Source organism: Puma concolor, chromosome A2 (genome assembly GCF_028749965.1).
Source record: "Puma concolor isolate L17-30 chromosome A2, mPumCon1.1.hap2, whole genome shotgun sequence".
Taxonomy (NCBI): domain Eukaryota; kingdom Metazoa; phylum Chordata; class Mammalia; order Carnivora; family Felidae; genus Puma; species Puma concolor.
The window spans coordinates 890,325-912,571 of record NC_141668.1 but is presented as its reverse complement, the minus strand read 5'-3'; the positions used below and the strand labels follow the sequence as shown (position 1 = coordinate 912,571).

Sequence of the window (22,247 nt, the reverse complement as noted above, 5' to 3'; positions counted from 1 at the left end):
CCCTCCAGTCCTGACATGCCCTCCACAGGACACCCTCTCCAGACACCCCCCCACTGGACACCCCCTCCAGACACCCCCCCATCAGATGCCCCTCCAGACACCCCCCACCGGACACCCCCCCAGCAGATGCCCCTCCAGTCCTGACATGTCCCCCACAGGACACCCTCTCCAGACACCCCCCACCAGACACCCCCCCCAGCAGATGCCCCTCCAGTCCTGACATGCCCTCCACAGGACACCCTCTCCAGACACCCCCCCACTGGACACCCCCTCCAGACACCCCCCCATCAGATGCCCCTCCAGACACCCCCCACCGGACACCCCCCCAGCAGATGCCCCTCCAGTCCTGACATGCCCCCCACAGGACACCCCCCCACCGGACACCCCCCCAGCAGATGCCCCTCCAGTCCTGACATGCCCTCCACAGGACACCCCCCCCACGAGACACCCCCCCCACCGGACACCCCCCCAGCAGATGCCCCTCCAGTCCTGACATGCCCTCCACAGGACACCCCCCCCACGAGACACCCCCCCCACCGGACACCCCCCCCCCCAGCAGACGTCCCTCTGGTCCTGACACCCCTTCCCCCAGAAGCCCCTCCAGTCCCCAAGTCTGCCTGGCCTAGCCCTGGCCCTTGCCCTGCTGCAGCTGCTCTGAGAGTCTCTTAGAAGCCGACCACCTTGCTGAGAATGTGGAGAAATCTAGGTGGCAGGTGGGCAATGTAGAAACAGGGGACATGGCATCCACACTCTACCCAGGGCTAAACATGCTTCTGGGCCTTGGAAACCCGTGTCATGTTCTCTCCAGGAGGGGACTTCAAACCGTAGCTGCCTATGGACGTCATGGAGACGTCATCAGCAGCTGCCTCGTGTAAAAGACTCAGTCCCGCGTGTTCTGCTCAGTGGGCTCGTCCCCTGGGATCTGCCCCTGGGGCCAGGCGATGAAGCAGGCCGCCACGGTGGGCTTCCGGCCTGGCCCGAGCGTAGTGCCCCTCCTCGGCGGTGGGCTCGGGGCCACACCCACCTGACCCACCTTGGGGCTCCCAGCCCGCCGTGCTCCCATCTGTCCTGAGGATGCCCCCCTCCCCACCCCCACCACATCAGCAGCCCTGTGCCTGGGTCATGGTGCAAACACACCCCGGACTTCTCACCCAGAAGCTGGGGGGGGGGGGGGGGAGGGGCAAGTCTCCAGGAAACACAAAGCCCCCCCGAGTGAAGGGACCTCTGCCCTCTATCTGGTACACAATCAACATGAAGGCAAAAGGAAATAATGAAAATTCAATCCATTCAGTCCCCAGTGGGCCAGACGAAGTTTTACTCTGAAGTCTCTCCGTGTGATTACGTTTTTTGTCTAATTTTCTCAATAATGGGCCTGAGCCATGATAACATTCTCCAATTGTGCAGCCCACCCCGGCTGCGAGCTCCTCCTGGAGATACAAATCCTTCTTATTATTTCCTGCCCTGACTGCTCCCGGGACATTCTCAACGGTAACGACAGAGGCACCGATTCATTTACTCCCTCAGCGGCACATGAGCCCTCGCACCAGCAGGTGAAGTTCCAAGGCCTAAGGAAGCACAGGCCAGACTCTGTCCCTTCCTGTGGACGGAGGGATGAGGAATGTGAGGAACGACCCGCTGCTGCTGAGGGCAGTGTGGGTGCCAGGCCCACCCCGTGCCATCCCTCATTCTGGTATGGGGGCATTTAAATGTATGTATTTTTATTTTTTTCATTTCTTTTTTAAATTTTTTATTTTTAAATAAAATTTATTTATTTGGGAGAGAGAGATAGAGAGTGTGCGCACGCAGGGGAGGGGCAGAGAGGAGAGAAAGAATCCCCAGCAGCCTCCGTGCTCTCAGCGCAGAGCCCAGTGCAGGGCTTGAACCCATGAACTGTGACACCATGACCTGAGCTGATATCAAGAGTCAGACGCTCAACCGACTGAGCCACCCAGGTGCCCCTGTCATGGGATGCATGTCCACGCCGTGCAGTCACTGTGCTGGCTGCCTCACGTGAACATGTGTCAGTGACTGCTGTGACCCCTGACCTTGGGGTCTGGTGGCGAAGACCGAAAATGACCAGCCGTGTGTGGGGTGCGGGCAGGGACAGGGTAGGCGTGCTCAGGAAATCTCCCTCTGCTTCCTCGAAGGGACCGGCCAGGACTGGCTCTCTGTGTGTGCAATCCTGTTTAACCGCAGCCTGTGGAGACCATGCAGCGGGCAAAGGGCCAGTGCCCGCCTCCCTGGGCTGTGCTCACACTGAGCTCCCGAGTTGGACAGCCTCACCCCTTCTGCAGGGCCACATACAGATGGGCAGTGCCCGGACGCCCGCACAGAGCTGCCAAACGATCCTGCGTGGAACGGAATGTGCTTTGGCAAAGGACAATCCTAAAGGGCCTGCGAGGTGCCGGGCGGGGATGGGAGCTGCCCCCGGAGGGCCGGCGTGTGGTTTTAGCAGACATGGTGACTCCCAGTCTCAAAGCTACGGCCCACATTCATGATTTCCTCTCCGAGGCTCAAACCCCAGCCAGGATGGGGTGGGCATCATCACCTCTCACCTAGAAACCTCAGTGGCCCCAAGTCACTTGGGCCTCCATTCGTGTCCCTTGTCATTCACTGTGGACGCAGCTAGAGATACACTCTCCTGACAAAAGCTGTCCAGTGGCTTCCCAGCACACGGAAGCAAAGCTGAGCTCCTCACGAGGGCCTGCGGGCCCCCCGAGCTGCCCTGGCTGTTGGCACGGGACGCAGCCCCCCTGTTTACAGGCAGCTCCTCTGTCCTGGCTGGGCGCCTCCTCTCCGGACCTCGTGGCCTCAGTCCCTTCCTTTCCACGTGAACCAGGGCAGCCCGGCCTTCCCCAGCTCTGTCCTGCATTTGTTTCTGCTGAAATGTCACGCTCTCTGCTCCACCCGTGGCCTGGCGCTCGTAGATCCTTGTTGAAACATTGCATCTTGTGGACGGTCACGTTCGCCGGTGCGCAGATGGTACAAGGGCCCTCGTTAGCTGGAGAGAACGGGCGGACTGTCATCGGTGGCAAGGAGCCCAGCGAAGTGCATCTCGGCTTACTGTTCAGACCAGGACTTGGCCTTGGCCCCTCTCTCCCAACTTCTGGCTCCTCCCTACTCACAACGAAGGGTGACGAACTTTGGAACGAATACCAGCAGCAGGTACGGATCTTGGAAAGCCCCACAGAGTAGGAGACTCGCAGACGGTCAGAGGAACCGTATTTCCAGGACCGAAGGCCCAGGGCCAGCTTCTCGCATCAACAGATGTCTCGGCTGAGCCCTTTATCTCTGGGCCGAGTGGCTCACAGCACACGCACTGCTGCGTCCCGACGCTGCCTTCTGAACTGACCTCCAGTCCAGACCCCCCAGCTGGGACATGCTGGTCTGTCCACACCTGCTCTCACTTACTCCATTTGTTACACTTCCAGGTACCCGGCTCTGTGCAGTCCTGCCCCACACTGTGGACTTGCCACGTGTCAGCACCCCAGGCCCCAGCTGGGCCACTGATGACCAGACAGGCTGGCGGTGCTGGGGTGGCCCAGCTCTTCCCCTTGGTGCAGCGAGTACCCGGCAGGTCTGTAGGCACTCAATAAGTGCTGACTTTTCACGGACACGTGCCATCCCCTGGGCTTTGACTCATCTGCAGTGGGGTGGGGCACAGGCCCCAGAACGTTCTAGAGCCTCCCAGGCAATTCTAGGTGCAGCAGGGCTGAGAACCACGGCCCCAGGGGGCCTTGCCTTTCCAGGAGATTATAATTTTTACAATTACACTCCAGTTCCTTCTGCGCTTAAATAACTTACCAAACCCACCTGGAATTTCCTTTCCGTTTCTTTCCTGAACCGTTTCTCTCTGATATAATTAACAAGAACCCCAGGCACACAGTTCTTTCCCTTGCAAACCAATTTATGAAACGGAACCTGATGTGAGCAGAGAATAAAACCCCAGGGCCCCGCACCCGACACTCACACGATGTCTGCGAAGACGCTCATCGGCACCTCCAGGAGTTGCGCCACGCCCTCCATCAGCTCCTTCCCCTTTTCTGGGCTCAGGGGGCTGTTGAGGAGAGCGGGGGGCAGCGTTACAAAATGGAACTCATCAACACTTGAGAAGCTGCACGTCCCCCCGTGCCCCCGCCGTGGCGCCTGCGGTATTCCCGTCACACGGTGGCCAGGCTCTCAGGGCAGCCGGGATCAGGTGCGTCTTCAGGCATGATGAATCACCCGAATTTCCCAGCGACGAGACAAACAATACAGTGCAAATGGAATTGTTAGACGCGTAATGGGCCCATGATGCGGTGACGGCTCATCTCAGCCTTCAATAAAAAATGTAATAGGGAGGGTGGGAGGGGAGGGCGGACGAGAAGGAGAGGCGAGACAGGACACGGAGGGAGGCAGATGCTGAAGATCAAATTTCAGGACAAAGGAAGCACGCATTTTTTAAATGGACTCGTCTCTGCAACGAGTGATGTGCCAATGGCAGATATGCGAGCGGGCAACACTCGAAGGTAAAGTGAGACCGATGGGCGCCCCGCAGGGACCCCCGAAAGGGGCACGCGTGCTCCAAGACAGCGTGCCCCGGGCCTGCAGGACGGCCGGCTCCACGGTCACCGTGGAGCTCAGAGTTCCCGTTACGCGCCCTGAATCCCAGCACACGGTGCCATAACTCGTGCCTTGCCTGTGAAACCCTCTTAGCGGCATTTCGTGGAATATTCCGTCACGCTGTCCTGGAAAAACTGCCATGCATGCAGCAGGGGTTTCAAGCCGGCTGACTGCTCGCCCCCTTGGCAAACGTGCGGGAAGACCGGCCGGGGCAGCCAGGGACAGACGGAGCCCCGCCCTCCCGGGGCTGCGTGCGGGCGGCACACGGGCCCCGAGACAAACCGGGCATCAAACGGCGTCACCCCAACTCCACACGTGCCTACAGCCAGAGACGCAGAATGTGACCTTGCGTGGACAGAGGTCACCGCCGACCACCATGCGAAGATGAGCTCGGCAGGGTGCTTCCTAATCCAACGTCCCCGGTGTCCTTGTAGGGAGAGGACACACACAGAGGTGATTCTGGAAGCATCCAGGGTTCCTGTGGCTCCAAGGGCTGATGGGGTGCAGGGTGCAGGTGGGGCCTGCAGGCTTGGGATACGTGACGGTAGTGGGGGGGGAGGGGTTGTCGACACCAGCAGGTGACCCGGGACCACGCAAGACGGAGAAGCCACCGGAAGGAAAAGCGGGGGATTCCACCGTGGGCACCTCACAACAGAGCCCGAACGGAGCATCTGCGCCGGGGAGGTGAGCGCTCACCGCAGCCCAGAGCCGCACGAGAGGAGACACGTCCAGGGCTGGTGAGCAGGTGGGGACGGTAGCTAAAGCGGGATTCCCTGGGGACAGAATCCCTGGGGACAGGAGGAGCCGGCAGAGGGGCCGAGGACCCCCCGAGGTCTCAGGTGGAGACAAAGAAGCCGGCCTGGGTTGGGAAGGTGTGGCTTGCCCTGCAAGCACCCCGGGGTTTCCCACGCAAGTGCGACCGCCCCTGAGGCCGACCGCCCATTCCCCAGGGCGGGGCTGGCACCCAGCCGCCCCCCACCACCTTCTCTGGGCGGGGACAGGAGCTGGACTTCTTGTAGATGCCGGTTTCTGCCGGTGGCTGCCTCTTTGCCAAGGCCAGGCCTGCTCCCCACACCTCACCCGGTCATTCTGGACCTCCTGTGAACTCCCAGGGTGCTGTTCTGTCCCTCCATCCTGCTTCTCGAGCGGACGAGCGGTCCCCAGGGCCGGGGGACCTTCTGTGAAGGACAGACAAGTCCTCCAAGTCCCCGAGCGCACAGGGGCTGTTTGCGCTGTGCTTTTTTTTTTTTTTTTTTTTTTTAATTTTTTTTTTTCAACGTTTATTTATTTTTGGGACAGAGAGAGACAGAGCATGAACGGGCGAGGGGCAGAAAGAGAGGGAGACACAGAATCGGAAACAGGCTCCAGGCTCTGAGCCATCAGCCCAGAGCCCGACGCGGGGCTCGAACTCACGGAACGCGAGATCGTGACCTGGCTGAAGTCGGACGCTTAACCGACTGCGCCACCCAGGCGCCCCCGCGCTGTGCTTTAAAATAAGGGTACATTTTCCAATCGGTGTGTGCACCCTTCCACCTCGTGACCCCACCCCACTTAGAAATCCCCCCGGACATCAGACCCCATGTCACAGGCCCACCAGAGGTCGGATGCCAACTGGGGAAGGAGTCCACCTGGAACCTCTGTGTCTTCATCATCACTCCCTGCCTGTCCACCCGGAGCTGCGGGCTGGAGCCCAGAGCCCCGGGAGGGTCTGTATCTCGACAGTCTGCTGGGACTTTACACCATCCTGGGGAAAGGCCACGGGGGTGTGTGCAGACTCGAGAAAGGGCTCCTGGTCACAAGAACAGGGGGCAGCGATGCCAGGAAGGCGTGTTCATTAGAGGTCAGGCCCTGGAGAAAGGACCTCAGCCGCACAAAGCCCTGTCCCGTGCCGTGTGCGCCAGCAACGTGAGCGGGGCCTGGAGGCACAGCTCCACTGCCTCTGCTCCTCAGGGCCCCCAGCCAGCCGCTCCTCCCTAGCCGCTCCTCCTGGGGCCAGGCCGCTCCTCCCCAGCTGCTCCTCCCGGGGCCAGGCCGCTCCTCCCCAGCTGCTCCTCCCGGGGCCAGGCCGCTCCTCCCCGACCCGGCCCTCCCGGACCCAGCACAGGGCGCGCAGCCAACGAGTATCCACAAAAGGGAGAGACCAGCCTTGATGAGGCCACCCTGAGCACGGAAGCCACGTCTCCAGGCCAGGCTCCGCCCAGGACCAGGTCTCGCGTCACCGACCACTCGTGCTCTGCCTCCTGGGGCTGGCCCCCACAAGCCCTCCTGACCACTGAGCTCATGGCCTGCCCCCGCTGCCCCCACTGCCAGCCTGGCGGCTCCCAGGGTGGCTCCCGCTGACCTCTCAGGGCGGGCCAATGAGGGCGGCCAGGCAAGGCCTTCACACCTTAGCTCCTCTCGCCTCTCTGGCACCAAGAGCCGGACTGAGATGCAGGCTCCTCTGTGGGTCCCAGGGTCTCATTGAGGGGGGACTCGGTCCCTGCACCAGGACACCCGCATGCGGACACAGCAGGTGTGACGGATGTATTAATGGCACAAATAAGTGAATACACAGGAAAGTGTCAGAAAGTCTGCACTTAACACCGTTAACATGTACATCGGTAAAGGAGGCCCACCCAGCAGGCAGAAGCTACTGTGTGAATCAAGCCCCTTAAAACTCGCACGACTTTCCGGCCTGAGGCCCCAGATTACTAACAGCCTAATCCCAGCCTCACAGACACACTTCTGGGGTGGCTCCGTGTGGGAACTTATCTGAGCTCCTCCCTGGACCCACACGAGCACACCTGTCTTCACCCGTCTCTCCAGGGAGAGCCGTGACCTGTTCTTGGTCAGTGGCTTCTCAGGGTGGTTTTCTGTGTCACTTTACAAAACAGATAATCGACTGTCCTTGAAACAGGAGGACCTCCTATCTTTCTTTCCTGCCCGCTCCAAGAGGGGACACATTCTGTGCCCAGGCTCTGCCGGATCCTCCAACACCCCCCAGCCTGCAAAGGACACCGGGGAACCAGTGTCCGAAAGGCAGTGTCGAGAAAAGTCCCGACAAACGCTGCTCTGGTGACCGCCTCAGACAACACGGCCTCAGCTGTTCCATTTGGGGTGCTGTTCCTCTCAGTGTCACACAACAGAGATGAATGAGGCCATGCTCGGTGTCATCCACATGCATAGACGGTAACTGCCTGCACGGGTCACCCACAAAGGCATCAGAGTCAACAGTGGGACCATAAGAAGTCTCCTACTTGTGAAAAAACCCAGAGTCGTAACACTGGAATTCCAGAAGGTGGAACAGAACGTGCAAATGTAATCCAGCAGACACGACATCCCCAGAGAGGAAGCCAAGAGCTGCTGGGTTGCTTTTCTCGCAGAGAGAGGAGAGAACAGGGTCCACCTGGGGACAGGCAATCAGAACACTCCTGAAAGAAACAGCTAGAAGGGGCTTCCCCTTATGCACAGGCGCTCCCGGCTCGGAAACACCTGCAGAAGCCTTGGCTGCCAGAACATGCCCCAGGGCACTGGGCTGAGACCCTGGAAATGCACTTGGGTGGTGACCCCAGGGACACGTGCGCACTCTGGCTGCTGCTGGCTGGCCACGCTCTACTCCCCGCACTTCTCGCCCCTACCCCTGAACGCCCCCCACAGATCCTCAGGACAGAGGTGAAGGCATTGAGGTTTCCACAAACGAGATCCCTTCTCCGCAAAGCGAGATCCCTTCCCACATCTGGCTCCCTGTGCATCCAGCAAGTGGAACACAGGCGTGCTTGGAGGAACGGTCAGAACCACAGGGCCTTGGCCCCGCACCCTTGGATCCCGGAGAGTCTGAACGGATGATAGGAACACACATAAACGGCCAATGAGGTGCTTCATTTCAAGGGGCAGCAGCAGGCCCAAGGCTGAGTTGAATGACAGGCGGAAACCGGCAGTGAGAGGACGTCACTAGGTACTGAGGTAGGAAAACAAAGCTCAGGCTGATGCTGCATGCGATGACGGTGCCCCCGGGGCCCCACCCAGCTCCCTGTCCTGCTCCTTCGTCCCCCACGTGGGGCTGGCAGCCCAGGCCGCACGGTCAGGACCATCTTTCTTCCTGTGACCTCTCAGAACATGCTTTGCCTGCGAGCGTGCCTGCACACCGCTGAGGATGCTGTCAGCGGTGGGTGTGCGGGAGCCTCCCGGCTACCGCGGGGCCGCGAACGCTGGTTTCCCTGATGGCCTACCCCCCACCCGGCCCTGTGCTCTGAGAAGAGAATCCAAGCTGGAGTCCTGGCCCTGTGGTGACGATGGGCAAGGGAAGTAGCTCCACGTGGCCCGTGAGAGGAGAAATCCGATGAGACAGCAAGGACTCCCCTGGGCTGCACACACACACCTGCACGCACGCACCTGCATGCACACACCTGTATGCACAGACCAGCACATGCACGCACACACACACACGGGACTCCTCAGAGAGAGGCATCTGATGAGACAGTAAGGACTCCCCTGGGCTGCACACACACACCTGCACGCACGCACCTGCACATACACGCCTGCATGCACAGACCAGCACATGCACGCACACACACACACGGGACTGCTCAGAGAGAGGCATCTGATGAGACAGTAAGGACTCCCCTGGGCTGCACACACACACCTGCACGCACGCACCTGCACATACACGCCTGCATGCACACCCCTGCATGTGTACACACTCATGCACGTACACACACACACACACACACACAGGGAGAGGAAGTGTCTGATGAGACAGTAAGAATTCCCCCAGGCTGCATGCACACACCTGCACACACACACACCTGCGCATGCACACCTGCACACAAACACACTTATGCACACATACACACCTGCACACACACCTGCATACACACCTACACACATCTGCACACAACACACCTGCACGTGCACACCTGCACACATACCTGTGCATACACACTTGCACACATACCTGCACATACACGTCTGTGCATACACACCTGCACACGCGCACGCGCGCACGCACACACACACACACACACACACACACATACACAGGACTCCTCAGGAAGAGGTGTCTGATGAGACAGTAAGGACTCCCCTGGGCTGCACACACACACCTGCACGCACGCACCTGCACACACACGCCTACACGCACATCCCTACACACACACCCTTGCATGCACACACCTGCACGCACACCCCTGCATGTGCACACACTCATGCACATACACACACACAAACACACACACACACACACACACACACACACAGGGAGAGGAAGTGTCTGATGAGACAGTAAGAATTCCCCCAGGCTGCATGCACACACCTGCACACACACACACCTGCACACACACACACCTGTGCATGCACACCTGCACACACACTTATGCACACATACACACCCGCACACACACCTGCATACACACCTACACACATCTGCACACAACACACCTGCACGTGCACACCTGCACACATACCTGTGCATACACACTTGCACACATACCTGCACATACACGTCTGTGCATACACACCTGCACACGTGCGCACACGCACACACGCACACACACACACATACACAGGACTCCTCAGGAAGAGGTGTCTGATGAGACAGTAAGGACTCCCCTGGGCTGCACACACACACCTGCACGCACGCACCTGCACACACACGCCTACACGCACATCCCTACACACACACCCTTGCATGCACACACCTGCATGCACACCCCTGCATGTGCACACACTCATGCACATACACACACACACACACACAGAGGACTCCTCAGGCTGCATGCACACACACACCTGAGCACGCATACCTGCACAAAAACACACCTATGCACACATACACACCTGCATGCACACCTGCACACACACCTACACACACCTGAGCACATACCTGCACACAACACACCTGTGCGTGCACACACCTGAACGTGCACACCTGCACACACACACCTGTGCATACACACTTGCACACATACCTACACATACACATCTGTACATATACACCTGCACGTGCTTGTGCGCGCACACACAAACACACACACACAGGACTCCTCAGGAAGAGGTGTCTGATGAGACAGTAAGGACTCCCCTGGGCTGCACGTACACACCTGCACACACACCCACATGTGTTCACACACCTACACATACACACTTGCACACACACACCACTGAATGCGCACTCCTGCACTCACACACCTGCATGCACACACACCTACACACTTGCACACACGCCTGTGCGCACACACACTTGTGTGTACAAACCTGCACACACCTCTACATACACGCCTGCACACACACCTGCATGCACACACCTGCACGTACACACCTGTAAACACATACCTGCGTGTACATGTCTGCGCACACACACATGCACACACACACACCTGTGCACGTACACCTGCACACAAACACACCTATGCACATACACACCTGCATACACACCTACACACACCTGCTCACACACCTGTATACAACATACCTGTGCGTGCACACACCTGAACGTGCACACCTGCACACACACACCTGTGCATACACACTTGCACACATACCTGCACATACACATCTGTACTTACACACCTGCATGTGCGCGTGCATGCACACACAAACACACACACACACACAGGACTCCTCAGGAAGAGGTGTCTGATGAGACAGTAAGGACTCCCCTGGGCTGCACGCACACACCTGCACACACGCACACGTGTTCACACACCTACACATACACACTTGCACACACACACCACTGAATGCGCACCCCTGCACACACACACCTGCATGCACACACACCTACACACACTTGCACACACACACCTATGCGCACACACACCTGCATGTACAAACCTGCGCACACCTCTACATACATGCCTACACACACACCTGCATGCACACACCTGCGCATACATACCTGTAAACACATACCTGCATGTACATGTCTGCACACATACACCTGCATACACACCTACACACACCTACATACTTGCACATACACACCTGCTCACGCACCCACCCACACCTGCATGACACACTTGCACACACACCTGCATGTGCGCACACCTACACACTTGCACATACACACCTGCACACATACCTGCATGCACACCTACATACACTTGCACATGCACACACACCTGCGTGTGCATGTGTGTGCACGCACACACACACTCACACACACACACACACACACACACACACTGGGCTCCTCAGGAAGAGGAGGTGTCTGATGAGACAGTAAGGACTCCCCCGGGCTGCACATACACACAATGGGCTCCCCAGGTTTGCACACACCTGTAGGTACATTGAGAGGGACCTGCATGGGGGCCTGTGCACAAGACAATGGAGTAGGCCTATCCATACACACATGCTGACTTACTCACCAGGAGGAGTGCTGGCCCTAAAACTAGTGAGGGTTGTGGTGATGACACACGCTCCTGGATCGACACGACCTGGGCCACCTGCCTGCCCGGTGACTCCCCTTCCTCCCATGACCCTCAGCCCCAGTCGGCCCAGCCACCTCTCCCTCAGTGCCTCGCAGCCCCACACCCACAAGCCACGCCGTGCTTCCTCCCCCGATCCTGGCCACGAACAAGGCCCTTCCTATTCTAACCGATGGGCCCACGAGGCCCCTCTTTCCCTAAAACCTGCTCTGCTTTGATTCAGAGGCACCCAGCTCACCACTTATTATGGAAGGTCTCTTAATTACTTCACATGGTTTAATCCGATCCCCCTCCACAGACTGCAGACTCCGTGAGGCACAAACCGCATCTTCTCCTTTTTTGTACCTCCGAGGCCCACTGCTCCGTGTTGAACATAAACCGGCTTCCCAACCAAGTGTGCTACCAGATCCCATGAACTCTGTGCTCCGGTCTCTTTAGAGCAAAGGGTGACATGATACGATGGGGAGCCCAGAGTTTCTACTGTGAGTCCCAGACTCACTTTAGCCTCATGACCATCTCCTGACCCTACATTCTTCACCCCTCAATGCGGAAAATCAACACTCTTCTCCATAACGAGATTACTGAAACCAGCCTCGAAGATAATGATGAAATTCGCCAGCCCAGAATATGTTTCTGAACCCGCCTGCCTCCATGAGTGAGACCTCCACTTACACAGACTGCGTGATGAGCGCCACAGCCCCTCCCACCTCACCAGGGGACTATGACAATAGAGGGTCCAGTCAATAGTGAGACCAATAAGGTGGTGCCGATTGTGCTCAAAATGAGCATGCAGTTATTTCCAGTTTGTTTTTAAAATACGTGGCCATCACCTGTCATCTCATGGTCTGAACTTCCTCAGAAAGCAGTTGGAGTCAATCTCAAAAATCAATGGACGGATATGGCACATGCAATTTCATCTGTGTGTCTGTGACAGCCGTCACCCTGATTACCTGGACACCTGATGCTGTCGCGAGCGAGAGGCACAAGCCTTGCCCGCGGCTCGGGTCCTCACCGCCTGCCTTGACCTCGAGTGGCAGAGAGGGTTTTCAAAAGCTAACCAGTATCTCCTCTACTGCTTTTCTATTCGGAAGCACAGTGGCATGTTAATACTACCGTGGAGTCATTTTGAAGGCAGATGCTCCTGAGGACCTACTAAATAGGTAAAATAGGGGAAATCTGCAGCATTCAGTCCATTCACGTGTTGGGAAGCCTGTAAGAGAAATGAGAGTATCCCCATTTTCCATGATGGCCTCACGATGCCACACGTAGCACTGTGGACTTCTGCCGTGCCCTGAAATCACCAAGGGAATGAAGGGACAGGTGAAAAGATAGAAACCCTGAATGTGTTCGATGGGAAGGGAATTGTGGAGAGCCACCCTGAAAAAAAACAGTGAAAATAACTTACAGGTCGGAAATGTTAGGAGCAGCGGAAGCCCTTGAAGGCGTTCCTTATGCTCGCCACAGTGCTGGGACTCCACACAGCAGTCTTACTTAGTGCTCACATCAGACCCGGGGGGAAGGTACTGTTGTGAGCCTCATTTTAAAGGAGTGGAGGAGAGCCTGGGTGGCTCAGAAGTTAGGCATCCAATTCTTGGTTTTGGCTCAGGTCATGATCTCATGGTCCGTGAGTTGGAGTCCCGAGTCCTGGCTCTGCACTGACAGCACAGAGCCTGCTTAGGATTTTCTCTCTCTCCTCTCTCTCTCTGTCCCCTTCCCAGCTCACACTGTCTCTTTCTCTCTCAAAATAAAAAAAATAAATAAATAAAGATAAAAATAAAGGAGTAAAAACTGGGACTAGAAAAGTTAAGCTCATGCCCAGGGTCGTGTCACCAGTAAATCCCCAAACCTACATGTTACTCGTCAGTGAGTGTGGCAGACTGTGGGGGACGTCCAGGTAACGCCTGCATCCTTACCTGTGAAGAGCGGCTGTACCCCTAATTTCTCTATGTCTTATCTTGGTGACAGTGTTACTGTATCTTCCTTCTGGGCCCAGGTGGCCCCGCTAACCAGACGTCTAGGACTCTACGCTCAAGAGTGACTGTTTGCAGCTCTGCTGCTTCACTTCCTGATTTCGGACATTTTCCCATTAACTTGAAAATGTACCAAAGGTAGGGAAACAAATGATTGATGGATTGCAACATGGTATCGGTCGATTTTGATAGGAACTTTTTTGATGAGATGATATTTGAAACCAATGGGTAAAATGAGGTTTTCATGGGATTCCCCAATTATTCTAGCTATCTTAACACTGATGTTTGTTCTATTTAAATAATCTTATAAGCTAGTTAGACTTTGGCTAACGCATAGGAATTCTCCCCACTGCAGAGAAAAGACATTTCTGATGAGGGGAAATGAGAGAGGAGCTGCCACGACTCAAAACCCCAACTCTGATTCAGTATCGCCTTTCTTCCGTGCAGAAAAATAAAGCCCAATGTTGTTTGAAGAATGAGTGAGTGAGCTCATGGTAATTTGTGCAACCAAACTGAATTGTTCTGATTGCTGAGCCCACAGCCTTCTAAACCATGTGCAGATTCATCAGGAGGTGCCAATAATCCTGAACTACTCTTACTGGTAAAGTTGTTGACAACCACCAACTCTTCACTGGTAAAAAAAAAAAAAAAATCAACTGGTAAAAAACTGTTGTATTCAAATGACTTGTTGTTTTTAACATCAAGATAAGACTGTACCTCTCACCATAAGTATGATCCTCTAAATTCTTGGGGAAAAAATTGCCAACAGCTTAATACAAATCTAAGTACACAATGTCTTAGAGTTAGTTATATAAAAAGAATATTGACATCAAAAAAATAAAATGAGGAAGGTAGTACAAAAACGTAGAGCTTTGTAGGCATTCAAAGTTGTTATCAGCTTGAAATAGACTGTTATAAGTGTAAGATATTTTATGTAAGCCTAACAGTAACCACAAAGCAAAAAGCCTATAATACACACACAAAAGAGAAAGAGAAAGAAATCAAAGCATACCACTACAGAAAATCATCAGATCATAAAGGAAGAAAGAGAAAGGAACAAAGGAATCCACAAACAATTAGAAAACAATTTACTAAATGGCAATATGAAGTCCATACTTATCAGTAATTACTTTAAATGTAAATGGATTAAAATCTCTGATCAAAAGACATAGTGTGGCTGAATGGATAGGAAAAAAAGAAAAAAAACAATACCCAACTATATGTGGCCTACAAGAGACTCACTTCCACTTTATGGGCACTGACAGATTTAAAGTAAAGGCATAAAGAAAGATACTCCATGAAAAGGGAAACCAGAGGAAAGCAAGGGTGGATAAGCTTATGTTAGACAAAACAGACTTTAAGCCAGAAATTGTAACAAAACACAAAAAAGAGTATTATTTAATAACAAAGGGGTCAAATCATCAAGAGGATACGACATTTGTCAGTATTTATGTATCCAACACAGGAGCCCCTAAATACGTAAAGCAAATATTAACATACCTGAAGGGAAAAATAGCCAAGTAATCATAGCAGGGACCACAAGGACCTAACAGATACATAAAGAGCATTCCACCCAACAGCAGCAGAAGACACATTCTTCTTGAGCACACGTGGAACAATCTCCAGGACAAATATATGACAGGCCACACACAAGTCTTAATAAATTTAGTAAGACTGAAATCATATCAAGCATCTTTTACAATCACAATGGTATGAAACAAGAAATCAATTATAAGAATAAAACTGGATGGGGCACCTGGCTGACTCAGTCAGTAGAGGATACAACTCTTGATCTCAGGGTCATGAGTTCAAGCCCGTATTGGATGTAAAGATTATTTAAACAAATAAAACTTTAAAAAAAAAAAAAGAAGAAAGCTGGAAAATTCACAAGTATATGGAGATTCAGTGATATGCTCCTGAACAGCCAATGGGTCAAAGATGAAATAAAAAATACCTTGAGACAAATGAAATGGAAATGTGATACCAAAATGTGTGGGATACAGAAACCACAGTTCTAAGAACAAAGTTTACAGTGACAAATACCGTCATTAAGAAAAAAGAAAGATTGCAAATAATCTAACTTCACAACTCAAGGAACTAGAAAAAGAAGCATCAATGAAGGCCAAAGTTATCAGAAGGAAGGAAGTGATAAAGATCAGAGCAGAAGTATACAAAATACAGACTGAAAAGACAATAGAAAAGATAAATGAAACTAAGAGCTGATTTTTTTTAAAGATAAATAAACTAGACAAACCTTAGCTAGACTTACCAAGAAAAAAAAAAGAACTCAAATAAATAAAATCAGAAATGAAAGGGGGAGACATTACAACTGGTCATAAGAAACAACTGTGAACAATTATATGCCAACAAACTGGACTACCAAGAAGAAATGATGAATTCCTGAAAACACTCAACTGACCACACTTGAATCATGAAGAAATAAAAAAATCTGAAGACACCAATAACAAGTAAGGAGATTGAATCAGTAAACAACAACCTCCCCAAACCAGATGGCCCCATAGGTGAACGGTACCAAACACACAAAGAAGAATCAATACCAATCTTTCTCAAACTCTTCCAAAAAACAGAAGAGGAGGGAACACTTCCAAGCTCATTTTACAAGGCCAGCATTATCCTGATGTCAATGCCAGACAAGAAAAGCCCACAAGAAAAGAAAGTTATAGGACAATATTCCTGATGAAACATACATGCAAAATTTATGTTTAGCATAGATTTTAGCAAAACAAATTCAACAATAAATCAAAAGGATCACACACCATGACCAAGTACGACTTATTCCAAGGACACAAGGATAGGTCTACATCTGCAAATCAATCAACACGGTACGCCACATTAACAAGATGAAGGATAAAAAGTCATGATTATCTCAACAGAGGCAAGAAAAGCACATGACAGAATTCAGCACCCATTCATGATAAGAACTCAACAAAGTGGGTACAGCGGGAAGAGCAGTACAGCCCGCTGGAACCTTGCCAGAGCCCCACTGGTAGAACAGTGGGGATCGTAGCGAACTGTCCAGGCCAGTTCATAGCACAGATGACACTTTGCAAGTCAGCCTCACAGTGCAGAGAGAGCAAGGAAAGGGAACGGAGTTGAGGGAATGGCCCAGTGGCTGGCACAACTGCCAGCCAGGGTCCCTCCACCCACTGTGCCGGCCTCCCATCGCCTCTTCTCCACTCAGCAGCAGAGGGATCTGGGAGAGTGGGACCCCGACCACAACACTTGCCTGCTTAGTGTTCCCCAGTGGTGTCCCACGTCTGTTGGGGGCAAGGACCCAAATCCTTGTTCGTGCCCTGAGGACACCAGCCTCTCCCACATTTACTGTCCCCACCTTCCCCCGGCCTTATTTCAGCTCCTCCAATGTCCACACCCATCCTGATGCAGGCCCTCTGCATAAGCTATTCTCTTTGGAACACGATTTCCTTCCCACCCACCTGCCCTCTACAGAGCTGCAAGTAACAGCCATACAGGTTGACCTAAAGCTTGAAAGGGATGCCTACATGACCAAAACCTGGGAGAGTGTGCCAGAATTCAGTCACCCGCAGCCAGCTCTTCTAGGAAGACATTATTTTTTTTAAGTCATCATCCCAAGTAAGTTAATACTCCACAACTGAGCTACATTAGGGTACTACTGTTTTCTACTCTTCCTTTTCCTTCTGGCTTCATTTCCATTTGCAGTTTACTTCTATTTTGACAGTGTAGCAAATCTCTTTTCATATTTTCTCCCTCATTCTTACTCCCTCTCATGTAGGAGTGATATTTAAGCTGCTTAACTTGGATTTAAGTCGAAGTTAACTTATAGAGCAGATGACGCTTTTCAAAGATCAATTGCTGTGGTGAGGCTCTGAAGGTCCCTGGGGGGTTCTACTATGGAAACATCACTGAAGAGGAAAAGCAAAGCTTCCCCAACAATTCTAGAAATCTGATACCAAACCAGGCTGTACCAACATAGATGGTGGAGATGTACAGATGTGACTACAGGATAGGTGACGATGCAGAAGTATGGACACGGAGAGAGAGAGGTGATACAGCTGAAACGTGACACGGATCTGGAGGTCTAAGTGTAGACCAGATGCAGACATAGGTGTATGTGTAGGCGTAGATGTGGATGTGGGCACAGATGGGCAATTACGTGATTAGACAATGTACATGTTTGGATGCGGGTGTAGATAGATGCAGATCATACAGACATTAGCACAGATCAATGATATAGATGCAGACCCATAGACATTGATGTAGATGGATACAGACAGACAGAGATACAGGCAGATGGTGCAGATGCTGTGTAGACATGTGGGTGTAGGTGCAGGAGTAGACATAGTTGTGGAGACAGGGATTTATGGTGACCCTCTTGCATTTTGAGCACATAGGCTGATCCGCAGAGCCAACCTGTGGGAGTCAGACTCTAAGGACAAGCGTGGAGCACACAGAGTGCTAAAGGCCCAGCTTCCAGGCTTGATCAGAGTGGGCTGGGTTTTTCCAATATTTCCTTTTCCTCCCTGCCGCCCACCCACCCCCCCCCCCCGCCACCCAATCTCACCATTTGCCAAAACTGAAAGCATCAGATGTGGGAAGGGGCCTCACCATGGTCTGAGACCATTAAAGAGCCCCTTCCTGGCATAGCATCATCTCTTCTGGCATCTTCCGACTGGCTAGACATGGCCAAGCCAACTGACAAGCCATTGGGTCAAAGAGGCATGAAAATTGCTTTTAATGCCCACCATATTCTCACTTTCATGGTATTTTCTCACTTTGCCCACCACACCAGTTGGAGGTTAGACAAGTCTGAAATGTCCTCCAGTTCTGGAATTCCAGCCAATAAACAGACATCGAAATCCAACACATCACTCTAACCTCAACAGCAAGATGAAAGTGAGCCTACAGAATCAGAAGCATCGGAGACCACACAGCCAGTGTAAGGTGCGAACCTTACTGGGATCTGAGTCAAAACACCAACAAACAAAGTTCTGACATGGACGTAACAACAGAGCTTAACACGGGCTCGATATCTGATGCTACTAAGGTGGTATGGTATGCTAAAAGGAAGGATCCTTGTATTTTAAAGCTATTTAACAAAATGTTTCCCAGAGAATATAAGTGGGATCTATTTGAAAGCAGCATGAGAGATGGGAGTAAATGGGGGTGTGGATGGGACAAGGTTGGGCCTGGGTCATTATCTTCGTGTATGTTCAAAATTCTGCTTTAGAGCAAGACAAAAATCCATCCACTGTCTCATGAAAAATATGCAACTGAACAGCCAGGAAAGCCTGTTGGATGAGGTGCCTGGGGACAAGCCAGGCCTGTGCGCCCAAGGCCTTGGGGACATGGTGGGCGGGCCCTAGGACAGCAGCTTGGGCACCTGCAGTGCGGCCGTCCGAGTCCTTCCTGCAGGGAGGGCAGCGGGTGGTGGGGTCTCTGACACCGATGTCAGGGGGAGTTTCTAAACAGAGTTTCCACTGAGAAGCAAACGCCTTACTGCCAGTACATTTAAAGAACCCACTCTGTGACTTTGGACCTGTGTTACAGCGTGATCCTCAAACTGCCCTGGGAGGAACCTTCACATCGATTACACCCGTTTTCCTAGAACTTACGAAAAGCCCCCTCCTGGTGATTCCTGGACTGGCTGATGAGCTGATGTTTCCGCTGCTCCAAGAGCCCCGCCACACCCCGGCAGCCCCTCCCAGGAGAAGCGTGACGGCCGTGACACTGTGACAGCTGGTTTCCCGGTGGCCGCATGGGGAGATCCTCACCCCTCGGGAGGTGGTGGAGAAGATGGTGCTGGTGCCACCTCAGGCATGGGCCACTGGAGACGGTGGCTGTGCCAGCGTGCAGAGCGAGAGGAGGGGGCCGTGGCGGTGGTCCCGGGGGCACAGCAAGGGCAGCATCTCGAGGACGAGAAGGCTGGGAATGTTTCGGGAAGAATGGAGTGGCCTCAGATGACCTGTGCCTCGGGTGGGGCCAGACTGGGGAGGCGGCTGCTTCTGTAGCACCAGGCAGAGGGAATGAGAGGGAGGGCGGGCACCCGGGAGCCACTGAATTTGGGCAGACGGAAGTTCATGGCTGGCAGGAGGAGTCAGGATGAGAGGTTTATAGGAAAAACCAGGGTTCTGAGATTCTTTGATTCACAGGCTTGAGGACCCACTCAGTCGAAGCCGTTTGCTCCTTCTCTCAATAGAGCAGAGGCCCGAGTTCTGTGGCTCCCACTGCTCACGTGCACGTGTTTCCCTCACTTGAACTTCAGAACGACCCATCACTTACATGGAGACCTTTGCTGTACGGAGACCCCTGCGCATAGTAGGTGCCCAGTAAGTATGCGCTGAACATCACAGGCCCAGGCACCAAAACCAGACAAGCCAGAGCAGGGCCACCATCTGGGGCTCAGAGACCACCGTCTGCCCTCCTTCTCATGGGCATTCCCTACAACTAACAACTCCACAGTAGGGGACTTTAGGTTTGGAAGCTGGTCTCCTTGTTCACCAGAGGAGCAAATGGACTATTTGCACCGATGGCTATATCCCCCACTAAACTCTTCTCAGATGAAAATGAATGCGTCACACCACACACAGTCTTCTGAGATGAATCAATGGGATGCGTGGTGACATAGCGGGGACTCGTCACGTTCAGGAGAGACCCTGGACAGGATGGCAGCTGTATCTCCTGAAGAAAACGTTAGACCACACCATCGGAGACAGGGTCTGAAGCTAGAACAGAACGAACAAAACCCACAGACAGCCCCAACGCGGAATCTGTCCACGACACCGTTAAGATTTCTTTTCTCCCACAAGGAAGGAAAAAACAGGAAATGATACCAGCCCCCATGCCTTCTCTGTGTCCATGCCTGCGTTCCTCACAAGCACCGCGGGCCCCACGGCCCCGGCTCAGCTCTGAGGGGCTTCGCGGGCAGCCCGGGGTCTCTGCGCGGACAGGGAGGATGACTGCTTACTGGTGACCCTTCCTCTCCCACCATGTCGTCCCGAGGACACGGGTTGTTACACTTGCGTGTTAGTGACGGGAAAGGCAACGTCCTCCCAGGAAGGCTCTAAAAATAACTGAGTAACCTGATTCTCAGTGCAGAGAGTGGCAGGAAGGGAGGCCTCCTATGGCTGCCACACAGGGACTGAGGCCTGACTTCCGAACTTCCTTCCAGGCTTTGGTTCCCACAACCCTCACGTCCAGCCAGTGGACAAAGGGTAGGACCGGGCCTGAGGTCTGGCTGAGACCCCGTCAGTGGCGCAGCTGGGGCTGCCCGTGAAGCAGGTAGTGACACGGATGATGCGTGAGCCTGTAGAACACCATCAGAGTGTCACTGATGGGCCTGTCCAAGGGAAGAGAGTTCTGTGGGAAGAAAACACTGCAGAAAACCCACAACCACCTGCCTCTTTGAGAACACTGACGGGAGTCCGAGGCCATTCCCAGCCCCGTTCTCTCCGAGCCTCACCAAGGCCTCTGCACTCCACCCCTTCCCCCTTGACCGAAGCGTCAGTATTCCATGGCTCTTCCAGGGGTACCCGTGTTCTCTGCACTCACTGCAGCTGGGCTAACACCACCCAGCACGTGGACCTGCTCCAGAGCGTCCTCACTCTGCCCCGTGCGGCTCCCACCCTGACAGCCGGGCCCTGTGGGCCATCTTCACCCCGCGGGGGCTGGAAAGCAGGGACAGGTGTTCTGGGTGCTTCCGTGCGGGAGTGCTGGGCTCTCGGCGGTCCTCACGCAAGCTGCCCACTTCCTGTGGAGCAGCGCTGCCCTACATGGCGTCCCTGTCTCCCCACCAGCCTGGTGGCCACTCGACCTCTTCCTCTCAGCCTCCAATGCGCTCGCTTCCCTAAAGCCAGTCTCATCAGATGTCCTTGTGCAGGGACACACCAAACAGCAGGGCGTTTATAAGAGGCGCACCCCAGCAGAGCCACGTGCTCTTAAGCATTTATTTACCAGACGTAAAGCACGGGTCTCTTGGCTTCAAGTTCACCTTCTGTGTGCCCTCTCTTCCAAACTTGGAACACGTGGAAACTCACCTTTGAAGGGCAGGGAACTTGGAACACTTGGAAACTCACCCTTGAGGGACAAGGACAGGAATCTTGACCTTTGTCCAGTCTCGAATGGTCCACCCAGGGAGTAAAGAGCGTGACAACGTAAACAGCAAAGGACGGGATGGAACCGTGCCCATCAGAAAATGCAGGAGACAGAGGAGAGCGAGGCTAAGCCCTGTACACACGTCTGAATGGGAGGACATGGCAGTGAGCAGGAGAGACGT

The 22,247-nt window shown here is 53.7% G+C and overlaps 1 protein-coding gene across 1 annotated transcript in view; it reads right to left on the bottom strand.

The window, feature by feature from the left end:
- PTPRN2 (protein tyrosine phosphatase receptor type N2) overlaps positions 1 to 22,247 on the bottom strand; it is an 806,499-nt gene that overhangs the window by 445,341 nt on the left and 338,911 nt on the right. Inside the window, exon 11 of the mRNA XM_086680696.1 lies at positions 3,971 to 4,057. Coding sequence (XP_086536822.1) covers positions 3,971 to 4,057 — 87 coding nt within the window. The remainder of the gene's footprint in view (positions 1 to 3,970; positions 4,058 to 22,247) is intronic.